A 22,974-nucleotide genomic window follows, 5' to 3' on the forward strand; every position below is an offset into this window, starting at 1 on the left:
TTGGCTTCCTGACTTACCTTCCTAGCAATTCAGAATCCACCATATTGGGTACAAGAACCCTGTTTTTTAATTTTTTATGAGGTCATACAGTAGGTCTTGTAAAGACGATGTAGGTCAATGTCTGGCACAATGTGAACATGTTAGGTCAAAAGTAAGTATGAGTAAAATCAATACACTATTTGGATTCACCAAAGTTATCTAGTGCAAGAAACCTATTCTTATTTGAAGTCAACAGAGTCTGAACAGGTTGTACACATAGTAATGCAAAGCATAAAGATTGGATTTACTTTTACTGAGTACACAAGAATCCTATTTCTTTTTTGTGTGGTCAGGTCGTTACAGATGCACAGTTCTAAATCAAAAGTCTAAAAGCAAGACATACAGTGTCCCCAAAAGTGTTTGGATGAACTAACAGAACATGGGTGCAAGAAGCATATTGTATTCAGGGGGAGGCAAGGGGTCATTTGAGGTCAACAGAAGTGAAAGTGTGATAATGTTGCAAATGTGATTACTCCAAAAGGAATAGTGAATGATTATCATTCAATGATATCATTCAACCCTCATTTAGTGCAATAAGGAATTATTTGAAGTGTGGGTAACAATGCTACAGTATATAAGATACAAGAAACCATCTTAGAAGAATTTATCTTTACTTTAGCCCTTTTGTGTAATTTTAGTCAATAGTTTAGTTTTTACATTCTTTCTGACCTGACTGTAATTTACTAGAATAGGACAATATTCTACTGGTTGATTAGAAGGGAAAATAATGGCATAATTTATACCTTAACTGCATAACATAACGTTATATCATTAATTTGTTCATTGCAGAGGAGAGAGGTTGTCAAGATTCATCTTGTTAAAGAGAAAGGCTCTCTTGGTATTGAGATTGCTGGCGGTAAAAACTCAAGCAAAGGAGATGTTGGAATATTTGTGGCTGAACTGGATGAAGGTAGCCCAGCTGCAAGGTTAGCATATAAAAGACTTTCCAAATGTATTCTGTTTATTGGCTTGTATCAATTGGCTATTAGCCTCAAAAAAAAGATTCACTGATAACAGATTTTATGAGGATTCCTTGTCTTTTATCATCACATTTGCTAATTGACTATTTCTATGATCAAGGAGGCCCCGGGGCTTAAAATGTTACCTCTGGCTTTGGGTAGGAGCATTCACTTTCCACATTAACAGTGTCTCATTGTTGCTTGTACACATGTTCGCACATGTACGCACATGTACACACAAGAAGAGCATGATTGTTTGAATTACTTAAAATATTCGGCTGGCCATCTCGATCGTGTCGGTAGATTTTTGGGTAAGGTTTTGGTGTACTGGTTAATTTGTGAAGGATAAAGCTGTTTTTTCTTTGCATTCCTCTGCTGAAAGGTGTAATATTCCTGCCTGTTATTGGCATCATTGTGTTCTGTATAATATCAAACATATTTGTGTTATATGGTTACTGTATGTATGTGGTAAATCCAACACAATCTGATTGGCTACCGTGTCCATTGAGGAAAGTTATAAGCTGTAGGAAAAGTTCTGGAACCTTGTACATGTCACGCACATACTGTAGACTTTATGTTCAGTATATAGCGGTATGCTAGATTGTACTGCAACCATATGATACAGCTCTGAAGTAAGTTGTAACATTAGGCCACATCTTCACACACTCATCACAAAAAGGGCATGATGTTGACTGAATGAAAACAAAAGCCATTTGTTTTTTTCCTAACGTTGTATAGGACCTGTGAGTTATTAATTCTCTAATATCAGGAAGGTCAGTTCCAGCTTTTGGAACTTAAATGTCTGATTTTGTCAATTCACTCTCATCGAATTTCTTTTGTTACTAGGTGAATAGCATTAACTAGGAATACAGCTATTGCTTGCCCGGACCAAACAATGGACTTCTCACCTCTTCAGAGATGAGTAAAGTTAACTGTGTTCATTGTGTGGAACACGCTTTCAGTGATCGCGATAATTGCATTCCATGCAGCTGAAAAGTTAGGTTACTTCGGTCTTTTTAACACTTAAGAGCGCACCCTTACTTCAAATCCGCAAGGGCGATTAATTCCCTAAATGTGTACGCTCGCATACCCCAACTTTAAGTCTGTGTGCAGTATTGAGAATAATCCTCCTTTTCTGGGTTTCTTCAATCCCTCTTGTGTTCTTTAATAAATGTAATGTGAATGGTCGCAGACTTATGGTGACTCAAGATTTCCGGTTAAGTTATATAATATTCGCTCTATCGAGTTGCAATTGGGCTGGTATTTCTGAACATGCAGTAAGTACGTGTGTTTGTTTGAACATGTATCAGACCGTTGCCTTTCAGAACCGAAACACTGCCAAACGTGAACCCATCTCATTTTTCTTTGAACCGATTCGACCAACACTCTGAAAAGCCGCTGTAAAGGTTGTGAGACAAAACAAACTGAACTGAACTGAAGGCTAAAACCATTACGTCTGGTCTAGCCTATAATGAAGTTACATTAGCCTACGCATAGACCTTACTAGGTCTTTAGACATAACATTAAATAAATGCCTTCCATGTTGGATTAGCCTCAAATACGACATGATCAGTAAAACACTGACTAGCTACACCGTTCGCTCATCCATTTGAAGGGTCTGGAAGAAATTTGAATCTGGGTGTGGCGGTAATGGTACTGGTACATAGTGGTTTGAATACAGTATACTGTTTATGTGCGATGATAGAACGTTGCGGCGCAGTGGTGAACGGAGTAGTACAGCACATGTGGCAATATGGCAAAGAACAGGGAAAATGTAAACAGCTGATATGACCTTTTCACGCCTGTGCAGTATATTAATCTCGTAAGCCGACTTAATACGAAACTCACTCGTTCTTAAATGTGAACGCATCTTGTTCTAGTTGATCCTCCTCGCGGACTTTCCCTGTGTTCCGTAAATTATGTGAACAACGCCTTCCGCAAGGTACTATACTGTAGTTTATTACCAGTCATGTGTAGTGATTATGTCAAAGAAATTTATTTCTTAAATGATTCAACTGTATGATGACATGTATACATGTTAACTGACAAAACTACAGCTTACTGATCCAGCTGTTGTTTGCTTTGCCTTTCAATTTCAGCTAATAACCAATGTTGGAAATTATAGTGGTACTTAATACAAAGTATTAAATTCAGCTATTAAAAAATATCATTGGTCAGATCCATGGTTTAATATCCCTCTAGATTGATTTCTTCCTGGCTATGTCTCTTCTAACACAGGGATGGCCGTTTGCAGAAGGGCGACGAGATTCTAATGATCAATGGGAACAGTCTTCTATCTGTTACCCACCAGGACGTAGTCCAGCTTCTCTCGCAGTCTGGAAGCATCGTACAGCTAGTCCTGGCACGAAAGGTAAGAATATACATACACAGGTCGTACATCAACTAGTTGTCATTTGAATTATTTAGTTGCTTGTTTCTCTGAGAGTGATGGTGTTTTTTCTGTGGTTTTGCGTAGCATTTTTGGTGGGTGGAGGAACAGGGAAGGAAAGGGTGGAGGGAGGGGGGGGGAAGGAATGGATAGGTGGTAAAGAATGTGGGGGTATGCATGGATTTGGAGTTGTGGACAGCCACGTTTACTTTCAGTCAGTAATCTTATCAAATCCTTTTATGGGAAGGGAATTCTATAAGAATTTTGTACGCTTGAAATGAGCTCCATGTATAGCTTTTATTAATATATTTTATGTTAGAATTGATTGTAAATTAATTTCAGAGAATGATGTAAGTCATATTCAAGGATGCCAATGTCAAGATATGCTGGTCTTAATTTCACAAGTGCCTCTCTGTTCAGATAATTGTTTTACCTAGTTGGATTCACAGCAAGTATTAAGGAAATTTGCAGGATCAATTTACTTAATTAAACTAAATGCACAAGGGAAACTGCCCTTAGAGTCACACTGAGTTAAATTGTTCAGTGATGAATGAGGGAGCTATACTACTAGCTGAGAGATAGTTTCCTGTAAGTAGCATTCGCTCCAAGGTCAAATCGTTCCCAGCGTGAAATAATTTAACGTGCAATGGTACCGCAAGATGATCAGAGATGATGTTTTGTTAGCAGTATAAGCTAACACTATAGTGTGAGAAGCTTGTGATTAGTCTTTCTGATTACCTGTTAAAGGGGACACAAAACCCAACCATCATTCTTTATCTTATAGGACAGAGATTTTCTGTGGTGAATAACTCCATCAAACTGTGATGAAAGTCTTGCTTTCTCTTTGGAAGAAATTCTATTTGAAAAGTTACTTCTAGGGGCTTTCATGTTGTAAATCTCTGATGTCATAGTGTCACTGGAATCTAAAACCTTTTAACTTTCTGTTTATGTTTCTTGTAACATTTTCAAAGTAAAAAATGATTTAAGTGTTGAAACTGAAACTAATACCATCCAAGGTAAATATGATAGATTTGGCATTTGAAAAAAAACCCATCTCCATTTGCAGAAATGAACATTGTAATAAATAAAGAAGAACAGAACAAAAATGCAGCAGAAAAGTGGTTTGATGATGTCATATTTAGACGTGATCTTGCGTGAAAGAACATCTCCCAGATTCTCCCACATTAAATTGGATTTTACTTAAAGTAGCTCGCTTCGAGAAGCTGTTCATGACAGTTATCGTTATCACTTAGACTAATAATCATGGGTGGGATTGTGTATCCTTATTTAAAGTAATTATCAGTTATTTATAATTGAATGCCAAGCTCGGAGTTTGTAATCTCAAAAAAGAGTTAACTGAATGGTTTACGTCATTCATCACTTGTTGATGATACTGTTTACAATAAAAGCATACATGTGTAGGTTTCATTCATTGAGCTAACATATTGTCCTGAATTTCACAACTTTTGAGATCACCTATTTACAGTATGAAAGCTTTCTTTTCGAGAATGATGTTAGTCTCCTATTAGATCAGTTTCCCAATATGTTTTTTTCCTTCCTGAGAGTAAGACTATTCTCACAACTGTCGCATCTGAGATCACCGAGCTATGCGCTTATCTTTTTTCTTACAGAGGAAGAGGAGAAAGAAGGGTAGATTGAATACTTCGGGGACTTCCAGTACTTCAGACTCCAGTAGTATGTCTAGCCAGTTTTCCACTCCCCGAGGCTCTCCTGCAGTACCTTCTAAACAGTATCATTCTCAGGAAAGCTTGGCGAGGAGAAGCCCACTGCTAGCTTGTAACTCCTCGGGAGAAGCATCCCCGGGCTCGTATAGTCCCATGCTGCCTTCGAAATTGACAGCAGAACAGGGGTAAGTTTTTACTAGAATACTGACCAGTGCTGGTTGTTCTAATTGGGCTCTAAAGAATATGTAACAACATCCCTGTTTTCAGAGCACCCCTTGTTTGTATGTACCCTTGGCAGCAGCAATTGCCTGCTGAGTCCCAAGCGACTGGCTAACATGGTGGTGTGACAGAAAAAATGTCACAGCTGGAGGGAACCCTCTTTCAGGAAGACATCAAACCACCTACCTACTCAGTGGAAAGTAAGGTCAAGAGGGACAGATTTCCTGTTGTAAATTTTATATTTCCATTATTTTGAAATCATTTTGTAGAAATTTAAATAATGTATACTGTGTTATATGTATGGTCTTTTTGACTGCAGTATATGGCAACAGATGTGCTGTTACATGTACATGTGTCATCTCTGTGATGCAGATTATCACTGACTAGCATTTTAAATATCACATAATTTCTTATGCACTGGCAATGTACACTCATGTAAGCTGATCTGAGCTGGTTAATTTTAGCAATGTGTTTGTAACTAAGGACACAATAAATGAAGGATGTAAGGCAGGCTCTGATTAGAGTGCCTATAGTAAGGTACTGTTAACACACAGGAAGCTCATCAGAGTGTTAGGCCTTGTAACAGTTGTCAAAAGCTATCATTTCTCTGATGGTTGTAGTAGTCACTTTCGATGACTACAGGATACCTCCTTTCATTTTGCCACTTAAACTTTTGTATCAGAGTGAAGGGCAAAAGAGCAAAATAAAGCTTTAAATGAAATGGTATGGTCATGTGTGTGGGTGACTTGTATATGATACATTCAGTAGAGCTATGATAAACTGAAACAGATTGAAGTAATTGTAAAAGAACTGATGTATATCCTGCCCATAAAGAAAATAAACATGAAATGAAATGTTATGGTCATGTAGGTGACATGTATGTGAGAGCTATGATAAACTCAAACAGATTGAAGTAATTGTAAAAGATTTGATGTATATCCTGCTCATAAGGAAAATAAACATTAAATGAAAATATTTTTGAAGTGTCATAATAAGTGTTATGATTTGAGTGCTTGGATGGAAAATCAAGTCAATGGCTCTCAATGGTAGATGTTTTAACATGATTAAGACACCACACGTTAAGACGAAAGAACAAATAAAGACAGTGCACCATGGAGTAAGATTTGTTTTGACTATTTCTGCCATGTAAAAATTACAGTGATGACGTCATAACTGTAACCAAGTAATCACGAGAAGAGCTATGCGATTAATCGACTACAAAAGTAAGAGTCGACTATCAGCACTACGTAGCCAAAGTGTCGAGCGTAAGGCATTTTCTATTCGCCAAAGCTAAAATTCTGCTCACGAATGGCGAGTTGACGATCGTATTTGTTGATGCCTGGTAGCTAGTGTTGATGCTTTGTCTTATCTAAAAGTACCTTTTGGATGGATTTATTAATCAGCAAAAGTAGATCAGATAGCTTTACTTTCATAGTAACAATCACAGATATGATGATCAACTGATCATACAAAGTTCTTGTGGAATAAAACTGGTATATATCTAAATCATAAATGAAGAGTTTGTACAACATTATGTGTGTCTTTGTTAACTACTTCACCTAAACTAATTTCATTCACCCATAATATCTGAAACTCTGAGATGATTGACATTAGTTACTTACCTGTCTGGTTGAATAACTGGAATAAAGCAGGCTCACTCCCATGTTCATTCCCAATTATGCCTCTTTATATGGACTGCCCTTTTTAGCAACTTCCTTTTAATAGCTTTAGGAAATAAATAATCAGGTCAGATCCTACTAGCTTACAGTTATTTTGTCATCCAATATTTTGTTTGTTTGAACACCTTGCCACCTCTTTGCATGTATATTTGTATGTGATATCATATGAGAATACCCATGGCAGAACCATGCTATCTACAGTATAGTCCAACACAAAATCTCCCTTAAATGTGCAATACAGTATTGGATTAAACTGAGTACACTATCTTGCTAATAACCTTGTGGGCCTACTCGTAGCTTGCTACTTATCTCTGTGGGCCTACTCTAGCTTGCTACTCATCTCTGTGGGCCTACTCTAGCTTGCTACTCATCTCTTTGGTCTATTCTAACTTGCTGCCTCCTGTTTGTGGGCCCAATCTAGCTTGCTACTTGTCTCTATGGGCCCACTGAAGCTTGCTACTCATCTCTGTGGGCCTACTCTAGCTTGCTATCCATCGAGCTATGGACCTACTCTAGCTTGCAACTCATCTCTATGGACCTACTCTAGCTTGCTACCCATCACTGTGGGCCTACACTAGCTTGTTACTCATCTCTGTGGGCCTACTCTAGCTTGCTATCCATCTCTATGGACCTACTCTAGCTTGCAACTCATCTCTATGGACCTACTCTAGCTTGCTACCCATCTCTATGGCCTATTCTAGCTTGCTACCCATCACTGTGGGACTACTTTAGCTTGCTACTCATCTCTATGGGCCTACTGAGCTTGGTAATCATCTCTGTGGACCTATTCCAGCTTGCTTCTCAACTCTGTGGGCCCACTCCAGCTTGCTACTCATCTCTATTGGCCTACTCTAGCTTGCTACTTATCTCTATGGGCCTACTCCAGCTTGATACTCATCTCTGTGGGCCCACCTAGCTTGACACTTACCTTCTTATGTGAAATGAAGCTTGATTCGTCCTGCAACAACTAGAGGACTTCTTACATATCAAACCATGAAATTAATCAAGTTTCTACATTCTCCCTTTAGAAATTCTATTGTTTTCCTAGAGTTTTGCCTGCCTGCATAGTAGATCAAAGTTATATGCAGGCACCTCTTTACCATTAAGAGGGGATTTTCTCCGACCTGACCAAGGAAAGAGTTTTTTGCTTTAAAGAACAATTTTCAGTACTTACCACCCTCAACTATTATAGAGGTCCAAGATTTTCATTTCGGCCTATAGTTCAAAGGTAACCGTTAATACAAACGGTAATGGTTATTGCTACTACAAATGGAGAAGGCAACACAGCTCTCTTCTCGACTACTTTAATACTGTTTTGAAATTTTCCTAGTTAATTTTAGCTTTCGTCTTTTTGCTACTTTTCTGTACTACTAATTAAGTATACCTCTATTTCGTTTACTGCTTCTTTGTTTGTATTTTACCTTTAATTTGTACAGCACTTACGAGCATTTATATTTTATTGGATAAGGCGCTTTATAAGTTTGGAATATTATTATTATTATTATATTATAATACAGGTCACTGAAAAGGTTCCTCACTCTGGTTAAGACTTATTCATTGTCTTATAGTTAAAGTGAAATCATCAAAAGCAAGAGACCTGCAAGTTAGTAGCACTGCTGGAACAAAAATATAATTTTATTTACTGATGTAAGTGTTTGTAGGTTGGGGAAGAGTCGGGTAGTGACTGCATGCAAGCATGTGATGCCTTAGGGCCCCAGAGGGTATTAATCTTGGTCAGACTGTACAAAGATGTTGTTAACTTTCACGTTGAATTTAGAAAGTTTTCATGTGAATGTACATACAGTACTGTGTTTTAGATCTGTATTGTACCATATAATGGAAGTAGACACATTCTGTTGATGTCATCATGACAGTTCATTTTTCAATAGAGAAATATATTGATATCTCTGCATGAAGTAGTGACCAAAATGATATGAACAGATGTTGCTATCTTGTCAGGTCATGAGTCATTGTCTGTGTCACATCCTATTTATCAGCTTGTTTACTGGTTGTAGCAATGAAGTAATACATCCTGGTTACCATTTATCAGACTTAATGTCACCATACATGTAGTCAAAACTTCCACCATCTTTACAAACCACTTTTGCTTCTTTGAGAATTCACTTTTAGGTGGTAGCAGGAGAGAATCTATACTTGGTATTGTGTAATAAGGTCAAGTGAATCTTTGATGTATGCAAATTAGATTGGCTAGGAAAGACACCTAGGTACATGTGAGTAACTATATAACAGATTTCTGTACGTTTGGGCCATGTGTGTATACACAGTGATGAGATTATTGATTGTTGTTTTCTTAACTATGAATTTACATGGGACAGTAGCATAGGTAAACAGTGGCAATACATTTCTCTTTTAAATTTACTTTAATGAATCTCCATATTAGGGAAAATAAATCCACAGATGTTTCAAGGGACACTTCTAAAGTAACATAGAAATACAACCTGTGCTGGTAGCACTATCTGTTAATAGTCTATAACATATCAAGAATAACTGTGCGCATTTAAGTCATGTTTTAGTGGTACCAATGTGTCAAATAATTGTCAAACGCTGGATTTCATTCTTCATAATATCAGCTCTGAAAGGCTGACATGGCAATAATTCACCGCTTTCAAGTAGCAGATACTTGACTTTGTTAAAATGTTACTTGATTTATTGTGGTTTTGTACTTACTTTGTCCATGGATACAGCAATGGATTTCCAAATGCTCATAAAATCAGGCTTTCTATTAGAACATGCTATAAACTTTCTACTTTCAAAAGTCTACTTAAGACCTATTTTTTGACTTGTTCTTTTGTAAATTAATTTACTTTCTTTGTAACACGCTTTGAGCAGTAACTTTTGTTTACTGATTTGGTGCTATATAAGTCTCATTTGTTATTATTATTATTATTATAGAACTGGAACACACATAAGGGATGTGTGTCCTATGCCCCACTGCAGCAGAACATTTTGCAACAACACAGGTTAATTCTTAGGGTACAGCCATGAGGACCAGGTGTCTGTACTATTTTATTTAAAAATTCAAATGAGTGATCATTATGAACATACATATATGTCCAAAAAATATCCTTTCAGAAGATTTGTGATGCAAATAATTCAAGCTTCATGAAAGTATGGTTTATTAAAATCACAAAATTTTGACAGATGTTGATAGCCTAGTGTGAAATTTTGGTTGATAGTAGTGCCCACTGCCCTAACTCCGCTAGTACTTAAGCAATCATTTTCCCCACTAATTTTGGCTTTGTAATTGCATGGATAAGGAGGATGTCTTAACGAAAGGGTTTCTTCGTATAATACATCATGAACTAGCACATGGAAGAGTTGGTCAAGTCATGACATAAAACAGTCACAAATGATCCATGTGTTTCCTTTAGTCATTAGTTTAGCTTCTTTGGTAGAAGTAGCTATTGCAAAAGATGATAAGGTTAATACTAACATTACCTACTGGACATCTCACCTTCTAATGACACTATGATACCTTAACACTACACAGTGACAAATTGACTCCCATGACCCATGACGTCAAGTTAACATTAGGAAATCTCCCAAAATGGGATTTTTTGTTTTGTTTTTAGCTGTGCTAGTAGGGGAGGTGGGGTGTGGGGGAGATGTCATCTCTCTGATATAAGGTCAGGTTAATGGTTGGGTCTGCTTCTCCTTTAGACTGATTTCATTTATAGAAAGTTTTATGAATGTCACCTTGATTATGAACCTTTCTTTTAAGTTGTTTTTGAGCGAATATAGCAGAGTACAAGATTAACTGCAAATGTAACAGTTACATGAAGGAACTGGTAAAGTTATCCAATGTTTAGTTGTAGTTAGTAAGAGATGCACGTTACATTGTTGACTAGTATACTGTATCTGCTAGGACGATGGCCTGGAGTGTATTCACACCGATTTCTGCCATAAATAATCTCTTCCTATTGGCTACTCTGGGCAATCAGTACACATTTCCTTGACTTCCACACACAAAACAGCTCCCTTGACTATTAGTACTGTTTTCATGGAGAGGTAATCGTCAGAGTGGCACCTGCAAAGGGATATATGTCAACAGATCTCCATTTACTGTGAAAGTGTAACCTTTTTGATATTCTTCACTATATGTAGTACTTTCAAGTGAGGAAGGACTTATTATCAATCGGTGAAAGTGATAGTTTGTGGTAAAACAGTACATTTTGTAAGATTGCTCTCTGCCACAACAGCACCGTCCGTTGCTAACCTAATTTATTGACCTGACAAAAGTCAAATATCCATTGTGTACATACATATACTGTACATGTACAAATTACTTGATTAATCTGAGTGATTGCAACCTGGCTGTTACTATCCATGTTGTGTAGGAAATACTCTGTCATTTTACAACAGCATTTTGGTATTTTGGTTCCTGTTTATTTTCTAGTTTAAACATACATTGTTTCAATCATGACTGCATAGAGATACTGTTGCTCGGAACATTCTCCAACTTTTTGTTTTATAACATGGATTTGTGTTGCTTAAATGTTGGTAAACTGTGAGAGCCTTTTCAAAACTAAGTTTTGTTGTAAGGATCCAGCCTTGTGTTATCATACATACAGTGGAGTATTGTTTAAAGAACACTTTGATAAGTACATAGTGGTATCAATGTTGTGTTACAAGGGTTTAGCGTAGTATTATCATAAATATGGATTATTGCTTGAAGAGTGCTTTTATTATCTAAATTAAAGAACATAGTGGTATCACTGTTGTGTTACAAGGGTTGAGCTTTGTGTCTTCATACTTGGGAATTATTGGTTACAGAACACTTTCATAAAGTGCAAAGTGGTATCACTGTTGTGTGACAAGGGTTGAGTCTTGTGTCATCATACGTGTGGATTATTGCATGTTACTTATATATACCTTTTCTTGTTCTCTTAGGAAAGGACTAGATGTCCCTGATTCAGACTGGCGATCTGTATCCACTTCTCCTCTGTCCCCAGGGAAATCACCTCAGGTTAGTTTCCATTAAGAAGGAAGGTTGGCATGAGGTCTGGTACCTCAGGTTGGTACCCATTTTTCAAGGTTGGCATGAGGTCTAGTACCTCAGGCTGGTACCCATTCTGTGAGGTTGGAAAGAGATATGGTACCTCAGGTTGGTATCCATTCAGTAAGGTTGGAATTAGGTCTGGTACCTCAGGCTGGTACCTATTCTGTGAGGTTGGAAAGAGATGTGGTACCTCAGGTTGGTATCCATTCTGTAAGGTTGGAATGAGGTCTGGTACCTCAGGATGGTACCCATTTTGTAAGGCTGGAATGTGGTCTGGTACTTCATGTTGGAACCCATTCTGTAAATTGGAATAAGGTCTGGTACCTCAGGTTGGTACCCATTCTTCAAGGTTGGCATGAGGTCTAGTACCTCAGGTTTGTACCCATTCTGTAAGGTTGGAATGAGGTCTGGTACTTCAGGTTGGTATCCATTCTGTAAGGTTAGAATGTGGTCTGGTACCTCAGGTTTGTACCCATTCTGTAAGGTTGGAATGATGTCTGGTACTTCAGGTTGGTATCCATTCTGTAAGGTTGGAATGATGTCTGATTGGTGCATATTCCTCTCCATCTCTATACAAAGTAAGTTTCCAGTCAGTGATCGTATCTTAAATCTTTGTAAGAATCTTTGTAAATCTTTATAAGATATTTGTGTCTCATTAGCATTCATTTCACACTTAAAATTGTGAGAACTATACCTACACCTTGTAAAGACATTAATTTCTAGTGAGTCTTATTAATATCAAAGAAAAGCTTGTATATTCTTCTCTCTACTCACAATTTTGGGGTTAAAGTAATTTATTTGATCTTTAGTTGATGGGCGACAAAAAGACATAAAGCATGATGAGACATTCTGACTGCAAAACTTATTTATGACAAGTTGAAAAGTCAGAGAAAAATATATCCAATCATCAGCACAGACGATGGTGTGAACAAAAGGGGAGATAGAGAGAATTCTGGTGGGGTGGGGAGGGGGGGGTGGGGAGGGGCACAGAACCATGCTGCTATAAGAACAATATTCAGCTACTAAATAAATAGTCATCCCTCCCACTTGTTGTAGTTGGTGTTAAAGAATTTGTGAGACATTAAATGAATAATCTTTTGTATAGAAATGCTATGTTAATCTGTGTTGCTTTTCTGTGACCATAGCAGGAAATGATCGCCCTTCAGATTTCCTGACTCTTGTTGTCTTTTGCTGTGGGAATAGATTCTGATAACATGTACTAAAGATTTGATATCACTTACCACGAGTAGACCTGCTAGCTTTCAGTTCGTAGTCTTATTTCTTGGGTGAATCAGCTATTTGTGTGGTTTCTAGGTGGCTGTATGATTTCAATGCAGATTTGGGCATTTCGTCAACTTTTTTGTCAGTTTGAGCAACCATACCTTCTTTAACTCCAAACAAGACTGAAAACAGAACAAGCTCTTTTCACCACATGATTGTTTATAGTAATTAAACTATTTCATTATAAAATTGTTGTTATCCATACAATTTTCAAATCTGAAAAAAAATGATCACAGGTTGCAAATATTTATTCAACCTTTTTATTTTGCATTTTCTTCATGATTTAAAATAAAGACGTAGCTTTACTAAAGCCAATGAAGTTCCGTATTATAATATGATTTGAGTATATGCAATGTAATCAATAGATCCTTCAGTTGTATATATGAATGAATCATAGATCATGTCTGCATCAAAGATGAGAATTTACACCAAGCTATTCTTTGTGGCTCTTTCCGTGTATTGCATAATAGATTGAAATATTTAACTACTTTGCTATTCTACAGGTATTCTCACATATGATGTGTATTAATTGATGTCTACAAGTTGTTTTAAAATACTAAATGATAATAAATAATCATGTATAATTATTCTTCAGGAAAAAAGGAGTGTTGACTCAGATGATGAACCAGCTGTTAAAGGCCCTGTCGAGATTGCTCTTGTGAAGGGTGGATTTGGACAAGGTTTAGGCTTTAATATTGTTGATGGAGAGGAATTAAATCTTGGCAGGAAAGGCATATTTGTGAGGTCATTGTTTCCTGGAGGACCAGCAGCCACAGATGGTCGTTTGCAAGAAGGTAACAATTGTTCTATTGTTTTCATTGCTTAGAATAAGTTTTATCAGATTTATCGCTTGGATGGATTTATTTGATTTATTGCTTGTGTTAATTGAATGAGTATATTGATTGCGTTTATTGTCTGAATGAGTTTATCGATTTTATCCATTGATGGGAACCGTTTATTGTGTTTTATGACTGTGTTCAACGTTTGAATGAGTTTATTGCTTTTATTGTATGTGTTTATCCATATAGAATGTGTTTAATTACATGTATATATCTTTTCAACTTCAGGTGATGAAATTCTAAAGGTGAATGGTGATACCTTGTCAGGGTTAAATCAGCAACATGCAACAGCAAAGTTCAAAGTAAGTGACATTGTGGTGTAATTGAACCTGCTAAGGAAGGTTGTAGGTGTCTGGGTTATTCCCTTAGAGAGTTCAGAGAGATGTCCTGTAAATTCTGTCTCTTTACATTATCGCACAGTAATTCACTTTAAAAGTCAAAGTGGTTGTCTGCATGGGTAATATATGTATATATAATGTATATATGACAAAGATTTAATTGTTCACTTCCTGCTGCAAGAGTGCTCAATACGTAGATGTAGAGCAAATAATATATAGTATACCTATACGGTAATTTACTATATCATATAATGCATGAACATATATATATATATATATATATATATATATATATATTATATGACTCATAATTGACAAATAAGAAGTACTGTTCTAGAAAACACATTGGAATTTAGGTCCCCTGGCACCTATCTCAGTAATACTTGGCAGTGGAATGAAAAGGTACAAAATGTAACACGTTTAAAGTATGGCGCAATATAAGTGTGAGTGGCACTGATGGAAATAGTAACTAATAAACCATGACTATACAGGAAGCGGATTATGGAGCAAAGATAGGAAGAATGGATTATATATGTTTGTAGAACTGGTTGTTGTTTAGGGGTCCCAAGTCTGTCGAGGCTGGTGATGTGAGACTTAATACGAATATATGATTTATATATATATGTTCTGTACTGTATGATATAACAGTGTGTTCTATAGATAGATATATGTATCTAACATAATTCCAGGATTTTATGTTTGTACAGTATAGTATAGCTGTATTGATACAGTGTGTTTTGTACTGTATGATATATGAATAACAGTGTGTTCTATAGATAGATATACATATAAAACATACTTCCAGGATTTTATGTTGTACAGTATAGTATAGCTGTATTGATACAGTGTGTTCTGTACTGTATGATATATGAATATAACAGTGTGCTCTATAGATAGATATATGTACAGTATATATAACATACTTCCAGGATTTTATGTTTGTACAGTATAGTATACAAGTATTGATACAGTGTGTTCTGTACTGTATGATATTTTTATAACAGTGTGTTCTATAGTGTATGTATAACATACTTCCATGTTTTCATGTTTGTACAGTAAAGTATATTAGTATTGATACAGTGTGTTCTGTACTGTATGATATATGTATAACATTGTGTTCTATAGATGTACGTATATAACATACTTCCATGTTATAATGCTTTTATAGTATAGTATACATGTATTGATACAGTGTGTTTTGTATTGTATGATATATATATGTAAAGCATTGTTTTCTATAGATAGATATATGTTTATAACATATTTCCTTGTGTTTATGTTTGTAAAGTAATTATACATGCATTCATACAATTCATTACTAATGATCTTTTAATGGCTATTACTATTGCATAATATTTTCAGGTTTCAGGGTCAAGTTTTCAATCATAGCTTCTTTGTTTTCATTCTTTGTCACAGCAAGTAAAGAAAGGTTTAGTAACCTTGACTGTCATGAGTAAGATGGAGACACCCTCCTCCAACAGCATCATTTTACCTCCTCCCAGAAGGTATTACTCCTTGTTTTATTTAGTAATTTAAGGTGTCTGCAGTTTTGTTGAAACATCATCTTTTCATCTAACTGTCAACTTGTGTTTTGTTGTAGTGTGTTGAAAACTGAGCGTAGTAAACCCCTGGTATTCAAACTGTTGTGCTCAGTGATCCCAACTATCACCACTATCACCTAGGCAACCCTCCAGTGGTGGTGTATTTGGTGGCCTAGGGAATTGGTATTCAGGAAGAAGCTTTATATATATATATATCCACCTTCCATGTTAATAATGATTGAGGATGCTTAGTTTGCAAAGTGCTGTTTTATTTTGCAACTTTTGTAGCAATTTATTTTTAAGATTTCTCCACTTTTTGCACAAATAGTGGCATAATTTTTCTTCAGAAATTTTGGCGACACAAAAGGTGTCGTAACAGTATGGATACCAGGGTATTAGAAGTAATCAAAGCAGTGCTGGGCTGGAGTGTCATTAGAGAACATAGTGACTCTGAACATTGTATTCTAAATAACCTTGGTGTTTCTCAGTTGACAAGTCATAACATTTATTCAGTTACATTCATTGTACTTATAACCAGGTGCGTTTATGTCATATGTAATGAACGAAAAGGATTGCTGTTCTGAACTGCTTTTGGTCTGTATTGATTAAAAAAAAATGTCCTCACATTGCTTGTCCATGTAATTGAGATTATTCTAAATGCTCCGGACAGAACATCAGAATTTAATATCAATACAAACTGCAAAGTGTTACAGTTTTGCTTAAACTACATGAGACCTAAGGGGATGTTTGCGTCCATTCTGATCATCCCCTTTAATGTAGCAAATTCTTGCTAACATAATGTTTGTCATGACTACCTTGCAAGTTTAATAGCTAGTTGTATGAAAGGGTACAATTAATTCTATGCAACATTTGGTTTTTGTTCATTCTATGGTTAATTCACTGTCTGCAAATTCTAGTTTGCTCCTCCACATTGTCATAACGTTTATTGTCTCTGAGAGTAATTAATCTCTCCTGATCCTCATTAATACCTCGTCAGTCATGTTGTTCATCATCCGTCTCCTATCTGAGTACTCTCTAACAAGTTTTGCCATCTGCTGTTTGGTGGTAGATATTTGAAATCAGAGTTGTGTGCGTTGTGTGGCTCCATGCAAGTCGTCTTCAATATGTCTTCTAAATTTTGTATCTTAATAAAGGAAAAGAATGAAGTCGCAGAACAGTGATGATGAATTTATTACTCCTGCTGTACACAGAAGGATTATAATTGAAGTAATCCTTAATAAAGGTAATAACACTAGTTTTCATACTGTAGGACCAGTTCAGCCTGCCTGGGAAATGATATTAACCTCTCATACTTAAATATATAATAAAATATGTCTTTGTACCGTTTGCCATCATCAAAGTAAATTCCACTCTCTGTGGATGTTTATGTAATAGAAAATGCTTCATACCAGTTACGTCAGCTTTGTAAGGTTCTACTAATGGAGTTATCCAGTCCATACTTGACTGAGACACCTATATAACCATTTCCTAGCTGTTGGTGCTAGTGACACTTATATACCATTTCCTTGCTGTTGGTGCCAGCGACACCTATATAACCATTTCCTAGCTGTTGGTGCTAGACACACATATATAACCATTTCCTACCTGTTGGTGCCAGCGACACCTATATAACCATTTCATTGCTGTTGGTGCCAGCGACACCTATATAACCATTTCCTTGCTGTTGGTGCCAGCGACACCTATATAACCATTTCCTTGCTGTTGGTGCCAGCGACACCTATATACCCATATCCTACAGTAGCTGTTGGTGCCAGTGACACCTATATAACCATTTCCTAGCTGTTGGTGCCAGCGACACCTATATAACCATATCCTACAGTAGCTGTTGGTGCCAGTGACACCTATATAACCATTTCCTAGCTGTTGGTGCCAGCGACACCTATATAACCAGTTCCTTGCCAGCACACCTATATACCCATATCCTACAGTAGCTGTTGGTGCCAGTGACATCTGTGTAACCATTTTCTTGCTGGTTGATGTCAGTCAGAAGTTCTAGTACCTTACATCCCATTTGACCAGCAATCACACCCATGTTAATGTCAGAAATGCTAGACCAATACAAAGAGTAGGAGAAGTATCAGAAACTCATCTGATTATTCAATTGATTGGTTTGCTTTCTTCCTCAGAACATGAAAAGAGCCTGGGCATTGCTGTGATTTGTTTACCAATCCCAGGGAAGGCTCATGAGAGCGGAGTTTACATCCATCAACTAGCAACAGCTACTACTTCTCCAGCCAGGAGGGCTACCAAATTATGGTCAGTAGCGATAGATTTTGAAGAAATTTCTGCAATTTTTCTTTTTTCTTACTTGTCATGAGTTGCATAGATGGAGAGGTTAATGTTGTAGGTCTACTGAAGAATAATGATATGTGGTTCACTCATATTCAGTGATGGCTGATTGTAACTCATGGAGGTATTCTGTTGTAGATCTCATGTATCCCTGTATGCCTGTGGTTATAATAACAAAAGTTATAATAAGTTATAAGTTAATCATAATGAGTTATAATAACAAAAATCTTTATGAGACTTGAGAAAGAATATTTCAATCATGGGTTAAAAGAGGACACTGTCAGCCATTACCTGGCTTTAATACTCTTATTGTATTTTCAGTTTTTCAATTATTATTTAGGGGCAATCTCTGTCTTTTACATCATCATTTAGGAATTTATGCAAGTATTAATGTGGGTTTTGCATTGGTTTTCTAGTGTTACCATTTTCAACAATTGAGGGAAAGATGAGGTACCTAAAGACATTGTCTGTTGCTTTGATTCACAAAATAACATTATGATCAAATTAGGCATAAACTTCACAATTTTGATATTGGCAAACTAAACAGTAAATTAATTTTTGCAACTCAAAGTTTAAGAAGGAGAAGTGAAGTGTCTGTTACCATAATAGTTAGAGTGACAAATATGCAGTAATTTACAGCTGAAAAATGGTTTTGTTGGAATGGTGCTATGCCACATCCCAATGTAATATTGATGTTTAATGAAGATTGAAGCTAATTAAACAATTGATTTGGTCATTCTCTTATTGCAGTCCCCTTGTTGCGGGTAAGATTCTTGGAATTCTAGTGTCCCACTAGAAACTGTTTTTGCAACTCAAAGTTTAAGAAGGAGAAGTGAAGTGTCTGTTACCATAATAGTTAGAGTGACAAATATGCAGTAATTTACAGCTGAAAAATGGTTTTGTTGGAATGGTGTTATGCCACATCCCAATGTAATATTGATGTTTAATGAAGATTGAAGCTAATTAAACAATTGATTTGGTCATTCTCTTATTGCAGTCCCCTTGTTGCGGGTAAGATTCTTGGAATTCTAGTGTCCCACTAGAAACTGTTTGTTTATCTTTAATGTATATATTCACATATTAATATTTGTTTTTCATTATTTTCAGTGTGGGTGCCCAGGTGTTGGAGCTTAATGGGCAGAGCCTGTGCAATGTTGAAACTAAGGATGCCCAGAGTCTTTTCGGCAATCTAAAACCAGGACAAGTCCAATTGAAAATATCACGGTTTATTAGCGCAGAGGTAATAAGTTATATGAGACTAGAATGTTAAATGCAACCGCTTGGAGATGCAGATTGGCTAGAAGTTTTATGAAAACAAATGTAATGTGTGATGTTAGTAGTTTGTTGTCTAGGTATTTGAGAGGTGGTGTTCCATTGACAGTGTTTTGTGGTCTCTTTGAATTGAAGGGTCAAGTTAGAACTATTCTAATAATAATTATTACTCTTTGGATTTCAGGAATCGAGGCAGGAATTGATCAAGGCCCAGGAATGTGCTCTTCGGCTAGGGAACCCACCCAAAGATACCACCAGCAAAGGCTCCCAGAGAGGTATGTTTGGATGTCAGCTTCAACAACTCGGCTACTGTTATATGCAGAGACAACATATAGTGCAAAAGTGTACTCAACTTGTTTGGATAAGTTTAAATTATAGACCAAGTCAGGGGATTGCATAAGAAGGATGTGATTGTGGTAGGCAAGATTGGGGAATAATACCTTATTACTCCATCTAGTTTTGAAAGTGGATAGATTGCCAGATGAAAATGTTGCTATTCTAGGCAATAAACCAGAGTGGGTGATATGATGTTCATGGTCAGCGTTGGGGTGGTGGGATGGAGGGGGGGAGTCAGGATGAGGTCCCCAGGGAAGGAATGATGGTTATGAATGAATGAGTGTTATCCTTTGTTAGGTTGTTTCTTTGTATCAAAACCATAGCTGCTATTTGACTGGATTAAAAATGGTAAAGTATTCATTCTTCATTCTTTTCTCTATATTTGAAAAAACCTTAATCAGAAGTTGATGTAAGTAAACCAATTAAAAGAAAGTAGCTTATAAGTAGACTACTTAAGGAAAGGTATGTCAAGAGCAACTGTAAGCAGAACATTTGCAATGAGAGTTCATGAAGAATTCATGAGTGAGGTAAAGAAAAGTTTTTGTTTCTGCATTTTACATAAAAAAATATTTTGATAACCATGAGGTATCGAATATTCTTCATGTTATATTATTCTGGTGCGCTAAAGCGACTGCAGTGTGTATATTTCAACGCATTATTTCATTTGTGTTTTATTGATTTCTTTCACATTTTCGTCTTTCTCTTAGGGAGTCTTAGTCCAGAGGTGGCTGGTAAAAGGGTTGCGGGTTCTTCTTCATCTATCAATAGAGACAAGGTGTGGTGCTATGTTGTATACCTGGTGCCTTTTCATCAGAACCATCATTGTTTCTTTGTCATCATTGATAGCTTTCTCTCCTCCATGCTCCAGAAAATGCAATAAATTATTTCAATCTAAAAAGTGATGAACTCCAGTCTTTTGATTGCAAGTAGATGATGTTTGTGGTCGTCTTCCAAATTCCTGCCTTGTTGTGTCCTATTGGTTTGCTATCAACGACAAAGCAGCAATGTTAGTTTGATGCACTATATATCTATCATTTGATATCATTTTAGATCTTTAATGTTTATGCAGTGATTAATATTTGCTGGACTTGAAATGATTGCATAATCTTCATACTTACCTGTCTCTTCTTGTGACTAACTATTCATATTTCATCAAAGCCTGTAAGGTCTCTCTGATTTAACATGGTTGTCTTCCTTCATCAGTCTCATCTTTTCATTAGACCGAAAAGAGGGTCAAAGTTATTCCAACTTTCTTAATTTTGTCGTAAAATTTGCTCAGTTTTCGGTGTGAGTTCTTATTCCTACTTTTTCAACAAACTTTATCCAAAAGACTAACCTACTATTACTGCCTGTTTTATTTGTTTACATTTCATCAATCCATTTGCATCTAATTTGCATCATTAAAATTTCAAGTGTACCTGTGGCAACCTCTGTTTTACTCTTTATTCTTTGAATAATGTCGAGTTAATTACAATTATGGCCTGGTTTTTTAATATATTTACAATGGAAAAATATGTAAAACAGATTGTAACATCTGTGCAATTCATTCTTATATTTCACAGGAGTGGATACCCTTTGTGGCTTCAATGTATTTCTGCTAAAATACAAGTTTTTAGTAAAATTACATAAATTTAGTCAGTCTTACAAGTATTTTGCCAAAATATATTCTTGGTTGAGGGAAGTTAATGTGTAAAACTCTGCATTTCTTGTCTTCTGTCAGGACAGTTTCTGTTCTTTTAATCACTCAGCAAAACCAAAAGTTACAATTTATGAACTATAAGAGACGTCTTTAAATTTGGTGGCCAGCTGTGATTGGTAAATACCCATCAGGGTCATTTACATCAGCAAAGCTAGCAATACTTGTATAACATATCCATCAATTGATAAATCAAAGAAGGCCAAATGCAATGACTTAACAAGTAACTTTCAGTGTGTATGGGTTTGTCTGTTATATTTTTACAGTTTGTGAGTTAATGCACTTATTATAAATTCTGCTATAAAAATGGCTACAACCATATACTAACCATTGTCAATCTTGTGGCACGTAACCAACCTGACCTATGTGGTCACTTCTTAATCATTTAATGCCTGTTTGTTATCATCTGCTTTTGCCTCTCAGCCAATAAAAAGGGTAACATGGTCCAGTAAGGTAGGTGTACCCCAACCCTACATGAATAAAAACCATTGTATCCTTGCACTTCCCACTTTGAGTTTTTATTTTCGCATTTGGTGTGATAGACATTTTTATGTTTTGATGCTAAGCAGTAAGATTTGGTCTATCAGCTTTTTAATTTCCCTTGAAGAAGTCATAATTGGTTCTCTCATCTGGTTTCACCACTTTTGGGTCTTTTAATCTGTAAGAAATGTTGGAAATCCCTCCTCATCATATCCAAGCATATTTCCTAAACATTGCTGCTGTAATATCATGTGATGTGTCTGGTAACGTGTGTAGTAAAAACAGAAAACTAATGAATAGTTCATGGTGAGGTGATAGCAAAAAATCAAATAAGTTGTGCTTTGTGTCTTTAATATGCTTTTAGTACTGAATGCAGTAATGTAGTAATCATGAAAGACTTTTCTAATTCTTGAAAATCCCTTGAATTATGAAGTTTAGTCTGGAAAAGTAAGGAAAATCCATATTTCAGCACTTCTTATTTTAATTACTACTTACAAAAGGTTTCTTTGTGACAAAGAACATGTTTTGTCCGTAATGTTCAAGTTTGTTTGTATACTCACCTGTGATTTGTAAATTCCTTTAATCTTGGTAATTTAATGATAGGAGTTAGCATACAGCATGTAAGAGTTACAATTGTTAGGCCTACCATAGGTAGCCTAACATTACATCCTCATTAGTATGTAGGATTCATGGTAAACTGTATAACATGTTTTGGTCATGAAAAAGTTTGGAAGTTAATTTGTTGAAAAACCTGACAGCCATGTGAATTGCACCGGGAAATTCTTCTCATTATCAAGGAATGAATTTAATACTGTGAGTGAGTTCTTATACAACTGAAAATGATATAAACCAAATTTCCAGCTTCCTGTAATATTTTCCATCATGGGTCAC

The 22,974-nt window shown here is 36.2% G+C and overlaps 1 protein-coding gene across 5 annotated transcripts in view; it reads left to right on the forward strand.

Moving 5' to 3' along the window:
* The window catches only part of LOC139978958 (uncharacterized), a 65,427-nt gene that overhangs the window by 17,807 nt on the left and 24,646 nt on the right, over positions 1-22,974 (forward strand). For 4 of the 5 annotated variants that reach the window (XM_071989552.1, XM_071989555.1, XM_071989554.1 and 1 more), the window contains 13 exons: positions 829-965; positions 3,237-3,369; positions 5,019-5,257; positions 11,882-11,957; positions 13,867-14,065; positions 14,339-14,412; positions 15,865-15,953; positions 17,144-17,232; positions 18,137-18,266; positions 19,407-19,539; positions 19,756-19,846; positions 20,615-20,682; positions 22,027-22,056. In XM_071989552.1, coding sequence (XP_071845653.1) covers positions 829-965; positions 3,237-3,369; positions 5,019-5,257; positions 11,882-11,957; positions 13,867-14,065; positions 14,339-14,412; positions 15,865-15,953; positions 17,144-17,232; positions 18,137-18,266; positions 19,407-19,539; positions 19,756-19,846; positions 20,615-20,682; positions 22,027-22,056 — 1,488 coding nt within the window. The remainder of the gene's footprint in view (positions 1-828; positions 966-3,236; positions 3,370-5,018; positions 5,258-11,881; positions 11,958-13,866; positions 14,066-14,338; positions 14,413-15,864; positions 15,954-17,143; positions 17,233-18,136; positions 18,267-19,406; positions 19,540-19,755; positions 19,847-20,614; positions 20,683-22,026; positions 22,057-22,974) is intronic. The other variant, XM_071989556.1, reaches the window with a different exon arrangement.

Source organism: Apostichopus japonicus, chromosome 13 (genome assembly GCF_037975245.1).
Source record: "Apostichopus japonicus isolate 1M-3 chromosome 13, ASM3797524v1, whole genome shotgun sequence".
NCBI classification, from domain to species: domain Eukaryota; kingdom Metazoa; phylum Echinodermata; class Holothuroidea; order Aspidochirotida; family Stichopodidae; genus Apostichopus; species Apostichopus japonicus.